Source organism: Pleurodeles waltl, chromosome 1_2 (assembly GCF_031143425.1).
Source record: "Pleurodeles waltl isolate 20211129_DDA chromosome 1_2, aPleWal1.hap1.20221129, whole genome shotgun sequence".
Classification (NCBI taxonomy): Eukaryota; Metazoa; Chordata; class Amphibia; order Caudata; family Salamandridae; genus Pleurodeles; species Pleurodeles waltl.
Window position 1 is genome coordinate 1,288,255,375 of NC_090437.1, and position 12,215 is coordinate 1,288,267,589.

Genomic DNA, 12,215 nt, shown 5'->3' on the forward strand with positions numbered 1-12,215 from the left:
CCTGGGTGCTGGCAGAAACTAGCAATAATATTTTTTATTTTTTAAATTATTGGGGAGGGGGCAGGCAGTCTCACTCCCTGAACTTTTACAGGGGACCCTATCCCCTGGGGCCATATTTTTTTTGTTAGGGGAGGGGGCGAGCAGCCCTCATTATGAGACTTCACAGGTCCTGGCGACCCCATCCCCCAGGGCCAAATAATTTCTTATTATTTAAAGGGAGGGGGCATGCAACCCCCTCCTCAAGCCTCAACATACCATGAGGCCCCTATCCCCCACCCCATATTTTTATTTTTAAGTGGAGGGGCAAGTGCCCCCTCACCCCTTCACCTCCTGAGCCAGTCCATGCCCCATGGACTCCATCCTCAGGGCCTAAAGTGGCTGCCTTGATGACCTTGTGGGGACTCATCCTGGTTGGAGCAGGCATTGCTACCGCCTCGCAAGAGCAAGTATTTTTCCATGCTTCTGCCAGACAGGAGCAGGGCCTGTTTCCCATCCCGCAAATGTCTGCTCCTACCCGGTGGGAGCAGATGAGTTTTCCCTGCCTGCATTCTTGTGGGGAGGAAAAGAAGTGTTCCAGGGGTAGGCTCCCTGGGACACAAGAAGTGAGCCAACCCCAGGGTGTGGGGTCCCCAGGAACTTTCATTGCTCAGGGAGGAGGGATACTCACCTCCCTCCCCTTTGATTTACTCCACAGGTCGCAGGGATGGGGTCACTTGGGGGTCAATCGGCTCAAGGAGGGGGACCCCATGAACGCCTCCCTCCCCAAATAATTCAATACAATTTGACCCCCCAGACCCTGGCGCACCCCTGCGGTCATTTTAAATAATCAATGGCAGCTGCCATTTTGTTTCCGTGATCCTGCAAGAGTACCTTTGAATTACTGCAAACAATAAATATTTTGTAATTTTGACACCAGTGGGGCCCCTCTGGGAGTCTCCTAAAAAGGCTAGGGTATCCTTTCCCTATATTGCTTTTTATATACATTTTCAGGACAGGGGCTAAGTCTCCAGAATCCTGCAAAGGCTGCTGCAAAATTTACTTTCATTTTGCGGCCAACCAATTAGAATGCTCGCTCCCACGAGACCTTCACTCCTGCAGAAGCGAGATGGCCTAAGGGGAACAAGCCCCCTAGACTAATCAGAATGCTCAATTTTTTTAAATAATGCTTGCGGAACTCTTGTGAGACTCCCTCAAACCCAATTGTGCAGGTACACAAATATTTTTGAACCTTAACTTCTCAATAACTAGTGAGCAGATTCACACCAAATCACAACACAGGACCAAGATGTAGCTTCCTGCCAAAATTTGGCTAATTCCGTTTAGCAGTTTTTGGGGCACTGTGTTCCAAAAAAGTCTATGGAAAATGCATGCAGATTTTCCATTTTGAGAACCTGCCCCCCTTCTTTTCTCAGTCCCAGCTTGACTGATCATCTCACAGCTTTCCAGGAAGGAGCTCAGCAAAAAAGAGCACTTTTTTAAAAAAGTTTCATGAAGATTTGTTAAACTGCACCAAAGTTATTGGCAAACCAAAAAAGGCATTTGCCATAGAAACACCATCCTAACTAGAACTATTTCAACTTGTAACTGGGCTATGGATGATCTTGGTGAACTGTCAGAGTCTTGCTCCTGGAGCATTGGCAGAAATGTTTATATATATATATATACAGTTTGGCTACAATTTACATTACCCTAAGGACGAATGATTCTAGGCTTTTGTCCAAGTTACCTGTTCAAAGATATAGCCTCGGACTGTTGTTGCATCTCTATTTGAGTTTCGTTCATGTTTTCCTTTTGAAGTCGTAGAGATTATTGATGGATTTGTTGCTAAATCCAAATACGTCCCATTGCCGAAGGCCAGTACTGCTCTCTCTGCCAGACAAAACAGAAACAAACTGAATGAACAATTTTGTTAGTACATTTACATTGCAGCAGCATACCCTTAATCGACATTCATAATTCAAAACTTAGCAAGTGCAAACCAAAATCTCACTCTACTGCTGTGCAGAGTGAGGCAAGATTCTGAGATCTGTAGGATCTGATTGGTTCTGACCCTCAAAGCTATCAACCCACTAAGTTCCTTGGCACGTGGGGCTTCACAGCAAGCTGACCAAGAGCCAATACCAGGCCAGTAACTGCACTGTGCATGGGAGCAGCTCGAGAAACTGTTTTTTTCTAGGTCTAAGGGTCAGGTCCAGTCTTGTAAATACTACGAGTTCAGAGAAAAGGCTCTTTTCAGCTCTTGCTACAGGAATGACCCTTTTGTCCTATACTAACACTATCGGGATTGTGGACCAACCTTAGCATCTTGATAGAGGGCAGCCTTAATCCTATTGCTGAAGTTTTCAAGCCATCTTCCCCTTAGTGCGGACAATAGCACACACAGGCCAAATTTCCAGAGATTTGGTTTAGTGTATTCTGAATCTGAATGTCCACTCGATTGCAAGATAGCACACAATCTGCTTCATGACAAGACTCCACTTATCTTTTGATTTTCATCTATTCTAATTTTCAAGGATAAGGCAATTAAAAGTCAGAGCAGGGGGAGATCTTTGTTCTCTGTCAGAAAACAGCTCTCCCACTGTTGGTATCTATCTCACTAATGGGCCATACTAGGCCATCCCCATTATAACAAGGCTTCCTGGGTATTAGCACTCTTCAAGGCAAGGCTCCAGCCACAGGCATTTCTATGTGGATGTCTCCCTTTAGGTTTCTCTTCCCATTGAAATGCATATTGAACTTGACTTCGCTGGTGGAAATTAAGCTTGTAGTTTCAATCCCTTTAAAATGTTATCAAGAAAAACATCAAATCTTAACTCTACATTCATGAGTTTTAGATAACAGTACTGATAAGGTATTTATGTGCTGTAGACTAGTACTGCCACGAGGAAAAGCCCAAGAGAAACTTTCTTTCCTCTTAGATGTTAGATGACACACCAGCCTGCAGATTGTGTGTGTCACGTGCTGTCAACCCAGCACAAGGGTAGTCATGACATATAGAGAGAAATTAGCATTTTGCCTCAAGCTTGAATTGAAATGTATGACAGTGATTTGCAGGGGCCTATGCGCTAACCACATACACACCAACGGACCCACCCCATGTTAGGTCACACTTACACTACAAGTGTGATTAAGACTGCTAGTGAAATGTTGGTCCATTTAATAAAAGATAACATGTCTTCGAAGCATCCAGTAGCACGTACACTTCAGAAGACAGTCGAAAACCTTACAACAAGTTATAACGTATACCTCTTAAATTCCCATAAAACAAATCTGCTGTGAAGGTTGTCCGTCGCCAGCACGTACAGCCAAAAAACACAGGCATCACCAAAAAAACAAAGAGATCATTCACACATTGCTGGACAATTTAGAGGACTTAAAAGTAGCCAAACACTGCAGGTGCCAAATATCTATACAACCTGACCGCTGCGTTATACCTCGCAAGACACTCAAATATGGGATGATAATAATAATGCCTATCCCAACAGATCTCTGCACTTCTCTCTTATTCCAACCATGCCAGCTTAGGACCCCAACTATACACAGAATCTAAGATTGGACAGCCCTGTGAAGTAACCAGATAAGCAGACTATGGCTCTCATCACGACTTCGGTGGTCTTTTCCAAAGACAGTGCTGGCGGTCTTAAGTCCGCCCTATTAAGATTGATCTCTGACTTCCGCCCGAAACTGGGTGGAATTCCGAGATCAGTCGTGCTGGCGGTCGGTGGTGCAGAAGCCGTACCGCCAGCAGTACCGCCACGCCACAAAGAGACCGCACACTGTATTACAACCCGTAATATTGTGTGACAGTGACCAGATGGCAAGGAGCTGCCGGCGGTGGAAGTGCCAGGACCCGTACCTTCCCAGACGACCTCCTTGACAAACGAGGTAAGTGGATCGTCTGACAGGGGAGGGTGTGTGTGTGTGTGTATGCATGTTTGAATGTCATGAATGCGCCTGGAGGGGGGAATGTTTGTGGGTGTGTCTGCACGTGTGAGTGATCGTGTGTGGACGGCAGAGGAGGGTGAGTGTTTATGTGAGTGGATGGGGAGAGCGGGTGAGTGCGTGTATGCGGTGCAGGGGTGTGTGTGTGTGAATGTATGTATGCGCATGGGGAGGGGGAATGAATGCATGCGTGTATGTGGTGTGTGTGAATGTATGTAAACGCATGGGGGAGTGAATGCATGCGTTTATGCGGTGCTGGGGTGTGTGAATGTATGTGTGCGCATGGGGAAGGGGAAGTATATATATGCATGTATACGGTGTTTGTGTTTGTCAGTGTGAATGGGTATGTATGTCATGTTTGTGTGGGTAAGTATGGGTGTGTTTGTGTGTAGAAGTGTGTGAGTGCATGTGTGCGGGTATGTGGACGTGGGTGCCTATGTATCCAGGGTGCAAGACTGCCAGCTTTTTCTGGTAGTGTGACTGCCAGAAAATTGCTTGCGGTCTCCCGCCTTGTGATACCACTAGCGGTATCACGCCATCCGCCATGCTGGTGGTGCTAACCTCCAGCCCGGCAGAATGCGTTAATGAGGTGGGACGGATGGAGGCTTGGCATTTGGCTTCAGCCAAGCCGCCAAACTCCTAATTTGGCGGTATTCACTGCTGGCCCGTTGGCGGTGACACCACCACAGCGGCCCTGGCGGTCTTCGGACCACCAGGGTCGTGATGAGGGCCTATATCTTATAAAATACCATACAGGGACCTGCTGAGCTGTACAAAATTACCAGCATACTGAAAGCCATAAATCTGTCTGTCACTCACACTTCCCACTTAAGCTCAAAACAAAGACAACATCCTTCCATCCACACACCCTACACAGTGAAGCAGTGCCTCAGTGCCCCATAAAAGGGTAATAAGCGCTATATAAATGCTACAATACACTGCAATGTCTGGGGTAAAAAATTCAGGCCACAGTTCCCACTGGAAGTCACAGCACAAAAAACAGTCTGTTATTTTTTCATTACTGGATCTGTGGTGTGTATGTGTGCATTTATCAAACTGTATAAATGCTATAAAAGGTGGGTACCCACTTGAAATTCTCTCTGATCCAACGACACCTCGGTGCCTGATTTTGAATGATGTAAGCAAATTAATATACAAATGACCAACGTGTGCCAAGTAACATTTTTGGTAAGAAGTAATAAACAGTAAAAGAACATATTTCCAAAAAAAACAAAACATTGCTCTGAGACTGTCTTCTAACATACACAAAATGGCTGCTTGAAGAATTAAAATTGTGATTTTCCACTGTACTGACCAAGTGCTCGTAGCCGAAATTCTTTCTCATGAGACCTGCTTACTAGAAGATGTTGTACTCGCTAGGGAAACATTGTATAATGTAGTGTGTGTAAAGGCGACCTTCCCAGGAGAACATGCTGATACAATATTGTTACCTGACAAGTGTAATGAGAGAACAGGAGAAGAGGAACCAATCATGGATATGTGAACCTTATACTACAAAACATTTAGATTTGGGGTTTTATTTTCATTGGACTCAAGGCAACCATGTGATTCCTGGACCAATAAGGACGTGGGAAGTAGTTTTAGGAAATCTAACTTAGCCAGACTGCACCGAGAGGAGAGAGACCATTCCGCACCATTCTCCCTGTTCTTCTTGAGCTTTTAGTGATTATTCTTTTCTGAACGGCATGAAGAGACTTTGCTTTTCCTGAACTTTAATGCTGAATCCTGATTCTTTGCTGAACGAACTGATGTCCAATTGACGAAGACTGTCACAGCTTGCTGAACTGTACTGAGGCAAGGTATAAGGCGATGTTACTGATTGTTATGTCTATTGATAGAGCCATAGTTTGTTGTTTTCCAAATCTGTGTGACTAACCTGCTTTGCATGACGTGCAAACATGCTATTCTAATCTGATGTTAGTGAGGGTTCTCAATGATGAGGTTCGCTACATGTAATAACAGCTCATGTCTTTTCTTTGATAAATCTAAATGTATGCCAAATCTTTTGTGCAGTTATTCTTGCTATTGATTTGTAATGTAACCTTAGAATGTGTAGTGGCTCAAGCTTTATTAGAATGCGATTCTTTAGGCGTTTCGGGCAGCCAGTATTGTTGTATCACTTGATATTTACAGTACGTTATGTGACATTAGCATTGTTAATTTAGGGAAATAAACATTCTAACTTTTACATAAAGGTGTGGTTATTCATGACTGCGAGGTCATGGTGTGTGGGAATTACTGCCTCCTATTGATTATTGATATAATTGATTGTTATTGCCATTGATTTGTATTGGTATGGGGTTATATGGTGGAACTACTCGAAGCGCAGTCAAAGGGTCCATCGGCCTATACGCATCCCCTGATAAGTTCACTTAACAAGGTCTGACGCGCTAACACCCCCTAAATGCCTGTAGGCTAAGACTGCCCTTGTCTTTGTCCATTGGTGCCTGTTACCAATCATTTATTATTACAATTCTGCAACCTTAATTTATAAGTCTTTAACTTTTATTTAAGAAATGTACAATGGTGGCAATATGTGTTGAAGGATGTGTGGAGCCACTTCCTGTGACGTCAGTGACGTCACTTCCGCTATCTCTATTACTCGGCTAACATGACACCAGTGACTTTGAAAAAGTTCAGCAACAACCTCTATTTGCAGTGTTGTTCTGTTCCCACCTTAGTGCTCTAGTGCTGCAGAGGCGTAAGTAGACATGGTCGCAAAGAACTCCTTTCCTGTACTTACGGAGGCAGATGTTGTTTGTGAAGAGGTGCAAAAAGATCTCACATTCTTCCTGTCGGTTTCCGCTTGCATTGCATGTACACCAGGGTGCCACGTTTGAGGTCGAGTTGTCCACATAGTTTGGTGTAATGGGGCTTCCTGCAGAGTAATTAGATGCACACAGCATTAATGGTGATACAGTCAAAGCATCTGGATAAAACTGCACCCCAATGAAGATCTAGACAAGAGGCATTGGCAAACCCAAAAGGGCAGTTTAATATGCTAAAGCAAGCAACGTAAGCACATATAAGCTACTTGAAGCCTCACTTGACTTTGATACAATAGTGTTTCTGTTTCTATGTCAAAGGAAGATAGGATGGCAAAAGGGCCCTAATTATAGTCCTTCTTTATGTAATACAGAAAGGGTGGCTATGCATACAAGTTCACACTTCTTATATACGTATATAATGTACTTGGGAAAATAGTACTCCGAGGGTGCCAAACGGGTGCCACACCCAACCACCTTAGGTGTAGTTATGTCGACTGAAGAGTCAATCAACATGGAGTCTATAAAGTCGGTTTCTTAGTACAATATATCAGTCAAAAGTTTCTAGTACACGTCTGTGTAGAGTTGAAATGTTATTCAGCCAAGGCACCATGAATCCAATGAACAACAGTCAAATCCAATGAAACCGACTTTATAGACTATTGTGGTGTGCCTGGGTAAACCATTATCTATAGTCCTTCTTTAGTTTCTATGCCATAGAAAGAAAGGATGAATTTTAATGAAGATTCCCTTGGCACTCGACCTTCTTTTGATAAACAAATAAAAAGAGGGCCATACTGAAAAGAGGAGAGCATTTAGTATAGACAGTCTTTAGTTTCTAAGAAACAAAACAAGAAATAAAATACCTGGTCCCTGTGGCACTTACAAGAAACAACCAGAAAGGGCAGGCCGAGGTGCCAAGAGTGTTGGCAGGTAGCAGAAAAAAGGAACGCACAGGGAAAGGATGAAGGAGATGATGGGAGGATCAAGTCTGAGGTGGATGGAGGTAACAAGGAGCATTCAGAGAAAAGAGTTAGGTCTGGCAGGGGTAAAGAGAGGGTTGCTGAGTGGGAGTGCCCACCACACAGAAGAAGAGGAAAGGATGGGAGGAAAGTACAATGGAGGGAAGGGAGGAAAAGAGGGAATCAGCAGAAGCTGAGGGAGAGGAACCGGCATAATGACCTGAGCTACCGACTTCGGAGCTGGGGGAACCAGGTTCAAGTCTCGGCGTCGGGACTGGGTCAACATCCTGTGATTCTGGGCAAATCACTTACTTGTGCCTACAATTCAGAGCCTTGAAATCCTCACCGGTGATTTGCTGCGCTTTATAAATCCTCGATTTTTTATTTATTTATTATTTACAGAGAGGCAGTTCAGTGCAAGCACACCATTGGAGATGGAAAGATAGATCCTAACAGCCAAAACCATCAGATGAAAGAGAAATATTCGCCTGGACTGACCCCAGATATGAAGGGCAACGTCTCGGGCCAATGACAAAAAACATGCTGATCAAAACAGTTTATTGTAAGCAAAAGGTCTGTTTGGCAGCTGCACTATCAACCCAAACCTCACAAGCATTTGCTCAGCCAGTAGGTCTCAACTTTTGACTTTGCCAATGCAGACCTACTGGCATTGCCAATGCTGTTTGTCGATGCTGTCCAGCATCGGCAAACAGAAAAATTTATTTATAGCTGATCCCAAATGGCATGGTAAAAAAAACCTAGATGATGTGTGCACCATGATGCATCATCACGCATGCACATGTATGCATGGTTAAGGTATGGTGGCTAAGTGTCATTACGTATGTGTGAGCATGCTTTACCATGCATGTGTGCACATGTGTTATAACATGGTCACCTTTTTGTCTGTTTTTATTTACTGTTTCAAGATGGCTCATGTCAATCTTGGAGTGGCAAATTAAAAAAACTAGGGGGCATATTTTAGAGCCCCTAGTGCCACCTTAGCTCCGCGATAGCGTAATTTTCTTGACGGTGCTAAAGTGGCCTTTTCCCCGCGCCATATTTACAAAGTGGCGCAATGCATGCATTGCACCACTTTGTAAACCCTTGCGCCACATTATGCCTGCGCCAGGTATAATGTATGCAAAGAGGGCGTTGCCCTGTTAGGAGGGGCCAAAAAAATCATGCAAGGAAATCTAAGAGATTTCCTTGCGCCATTTTTTTTGGCACTTTTAACGTCTGCTCAGAACAGGCATCAAAATAGGGCATACCATTATATATAACGGGCCCCCATGCACCCCGCAGGAGTAGCAGCAGAATTTTTGCGCTACTCCTGCAGAGTACATCAATAACGTCAAAAAAATGACGCTAATGCCCCTTACCCTGCTACATGGTGTGCCGTATTTTAAATACGGCACACACATGGTGGCGGTGGGGGGGGCACTAAGGGGCGCACGGAAAGTGACACTTCACTGGGTGAACTGCCCCTTTCCTTAAATCTGCCCATAGATGTGCACAAATGTGTGTTTTTTAACAAAGGAGTGGCTTGGCGGTAAACTGTACTGCCAGTCCCCAAAACAAGGGATTTTTTATTTAAATGAGAAGAGGGGTAGGGGCAGGAAAGGGGTGGGTAGGGGTGGAGGGATTAACGCCAATGAGCAGTGAGAGAAACCAGTTTTATAAGGTAAGTGGTACAATGTAGAAGATGGGAGGTGCCTAGTAAATAAAAAATGACAAAAAACGCTTAACAGTGGACAGAATGACTGCGCTTTCGACACAAAGCATGTCAGAAAGAAGAAAGCAGCACATGGGGAGAGAGCAAGAAAGCACACGAAGGGCCTTTCCTCCATCACAAATGTGGCGGATATCCCGTCCATTGTATTACGATCCTCATTGAATATAAAGTGATCATAATACGGCGGACGGGATATCCGCCACATTTGTGATGGTGGACACTCCTCCGTCAAGGTCATAATAAGGCACGTAGTCTTTTAAAGGCAAAAGAAATAAGCTTTTTGAAAGCTTTGTCAAAGTCAACAGATCTGCCCTCGACTGTGTCTTTTATATAATATTGAATGCATTGTAAATTTATTGAAAGAATGAGAATGTATGTATGTTTTTAGATTTCACTTGCAATAGTGCTTGCACCAGTATTAGTTTTGGCATATAATGGTATTTTCACCATTTTGGCAAACATTTGCTATTGAAACATACTCTATACATATCGAAAGGGGCTTCAGGTCAACCATCTTCTACTGCTGGCTTGAGGCATTGGTAAACACATCTTGGATCATCCCATGGTGGCTTTTTATTCTCACACCCATCAGCTTAGATGAGTCTATTAGCTATTTGTGGAATGCATGAGGAACTATTTTATATTTGAAAAGCAGACTCTGTTTTGCACTGCTGAAGGAATACTTTACTTGGTTTTGTCATCAGCGCACTGGGAGACATTAGTCTCAGCGCAACCCAAAGATTCAGAAAAACGGTCTTCATTTTACCCAGAGCACCATTAGGTTCCTTCTGGCAACAAAGATGGGACTAGGAAATCTGTAGTTTTACTACACAGCCTATAAATGTACTCAAAAGAGGATACACCTGTTTGAAACCTTGAAAGGGGCACTATGTAGCCAAAAGATGTCCTCACAGAATTCAATGGAGATGATACAGTGCAGTTGTGCTATACTACCCACAGATGTCCTCACAGATGATGGAGGGCTGCCGTTGTACTGAGGAGAAGACAGGCATGCTCACATGAAATTATAATGTAGGAGAGGGAGAACTGGAGCTGCGCTAAACAGTCTCTTGTAAAAGATTAATTCAGAAGGAGGGCGTAAAATTCAGAGGATGGCAGAACTTTCCGAGTGTCACAGGTCTTCGTGTGTGAGCACTTAATGGTTCATCCAGTTCCAATTTTTTCCTGCATCCTGTTCTTTGACTCTTTTATTAACAACTATACACATGAACAGCAGTACCAGACCCAAAAGACAAAAAATCCGACCACCTTCCACCATTCATACCTAGGCTTCAGAAGAGTGAGTTATGAATCCCACATTTTTATTCTGTGTAAATGTGAAACCATTCTTGCGTCATACAAAACAAGGGAATCAATCTCCAGTGACAAAGTTGGCTTCTTGAGAAAATGCATAAAGCATTACCCTGCATCTGTGCCCAGTCCTCAGGCAAGTGCTGGAAAGTTGAAGCGTCACTATGCAGTTTACAGATGATTTCAAATGAGAGTAGAATGGAGATGGAAAGCTTGTTGAAATGTACTGCAATCAGTTGTCCTCAGAGGAGGAGACACGGATGCTAGGAAGCTGTAGTTGCACCACGCTGCCAAAAGATGTTCTCTCTGAAAAGTGCAGTGGAGATGGAAAGCTGCAGTTGCACTTTACTACCAACAGATGCCCTCACAGAAGAGTTCAGTGGAGATGGAACACTTGTTGCTTTCCACTAGCAAGGGGGGTCCTCCCAGAAGAGACATTGGAGGGAAAGCTACAGTTGAGCTATACGACCAACAGAGGTCCTCAAGAAGCGCGCAAGGAAGATGGAAAGCTGTAGTTGAGCTATACGACCAACAGAGGTCCTCAAGAAGCACGCAAGGAAGATGGAAAGCTGTAGTTGAGCTATACGACCAACGGAGGTCCTCAAGAAGCGCGCAAGGAAGATGGAAAGCTGTAGTTGAGCTATACGACCAACGGAGGTCCTCAAGAAGCGCGCAAGGAAGATGGAAAGCTGTAGTTGAGCTATACGACCAACGGAGGTCCTCAAGAAGCACGCAAGGAAGATGGAAAGCTGCAGCTGAGCTATACGACCAACAGAGGTCCTCAAGAAGAGCGCAAGGAAGATGGAAAGCTGCAGTTGCACTGTCCTACCACTCCACATCATCATAGAAGAGTACACTTTACTTTTCCCTATACTTTACCACAGAGAGACAGATTCCAGAAGGGGTGGAAAACTTCCTATCTTTAATTATAGGGAAAATTAAGAGTTTATTAAACATTATAATATATTAGTAAAAATATTTTTAGGTTAAATAACAATGTAAATAAATTATTTTTTTATATTTTGATATATTTATTTTAGAGGTAGAACGAACTAAAAATGCTACAGCACTATTAACTTCATTTTGAATTAATGTTTTAATTAGCTTAGATATATTAACTAACCATTATTCTTCTGAAGTTTAAATTAAAAAATAAATTCCCACCTACAGTAAACACATGTGTTATTCTACAATAATTATTAAAAGTAATGTATAGAATTAAGTAAAATAATTGAATTATATTATAATATGAATGTTACATTAATTTATAAAGTCAAAACATTGTATTAATTTATTTTATAAGAAAGATGGTTCTCATGGGATTGTATTTAACATTAAATTACATTTCCTTATATTTTTAACTATTCTAAATAATTTAATTTAACATTATTTCCTATGGGGTTTTGTTTTAAGTCCCTACTTCCATTATGTTTTTAGGGGATAGTGTTGCAGTTTTTGCATTAGTAATTTACAATTGTAAAT

The 12,215-nt window shown here is 43.1% G+C and overlaps 1 protein-coding gene across 1 annotated transcript in view; it reads right to left on the reverse strand.

Annotated features, from left to right (window-relative positions):
* The window catches only part of GFRA4 (GDNF family receptor alpha 4), a 532,351-nt gene that overhangs the window by 37,684 nt on the left and 482,452 nt on the right, over positions 1-12,215 (reverse strand). The window contains exons 6-7 of the mRNA XM_069205076.1: positions 6,707-6,841; positions 1,727-1,869 (exon numbers count right to left, since the gene is read on the reverse strand). Coding sequence (XP_069061177.1) covers positions 1,727-1,869; positions 6,707-6,841 — 278 coding nt within the window. The remainder of the gene's footprint in view (positions 1-1,726; positions 1,870-6,706; positions 6,842-12,215) is intronic.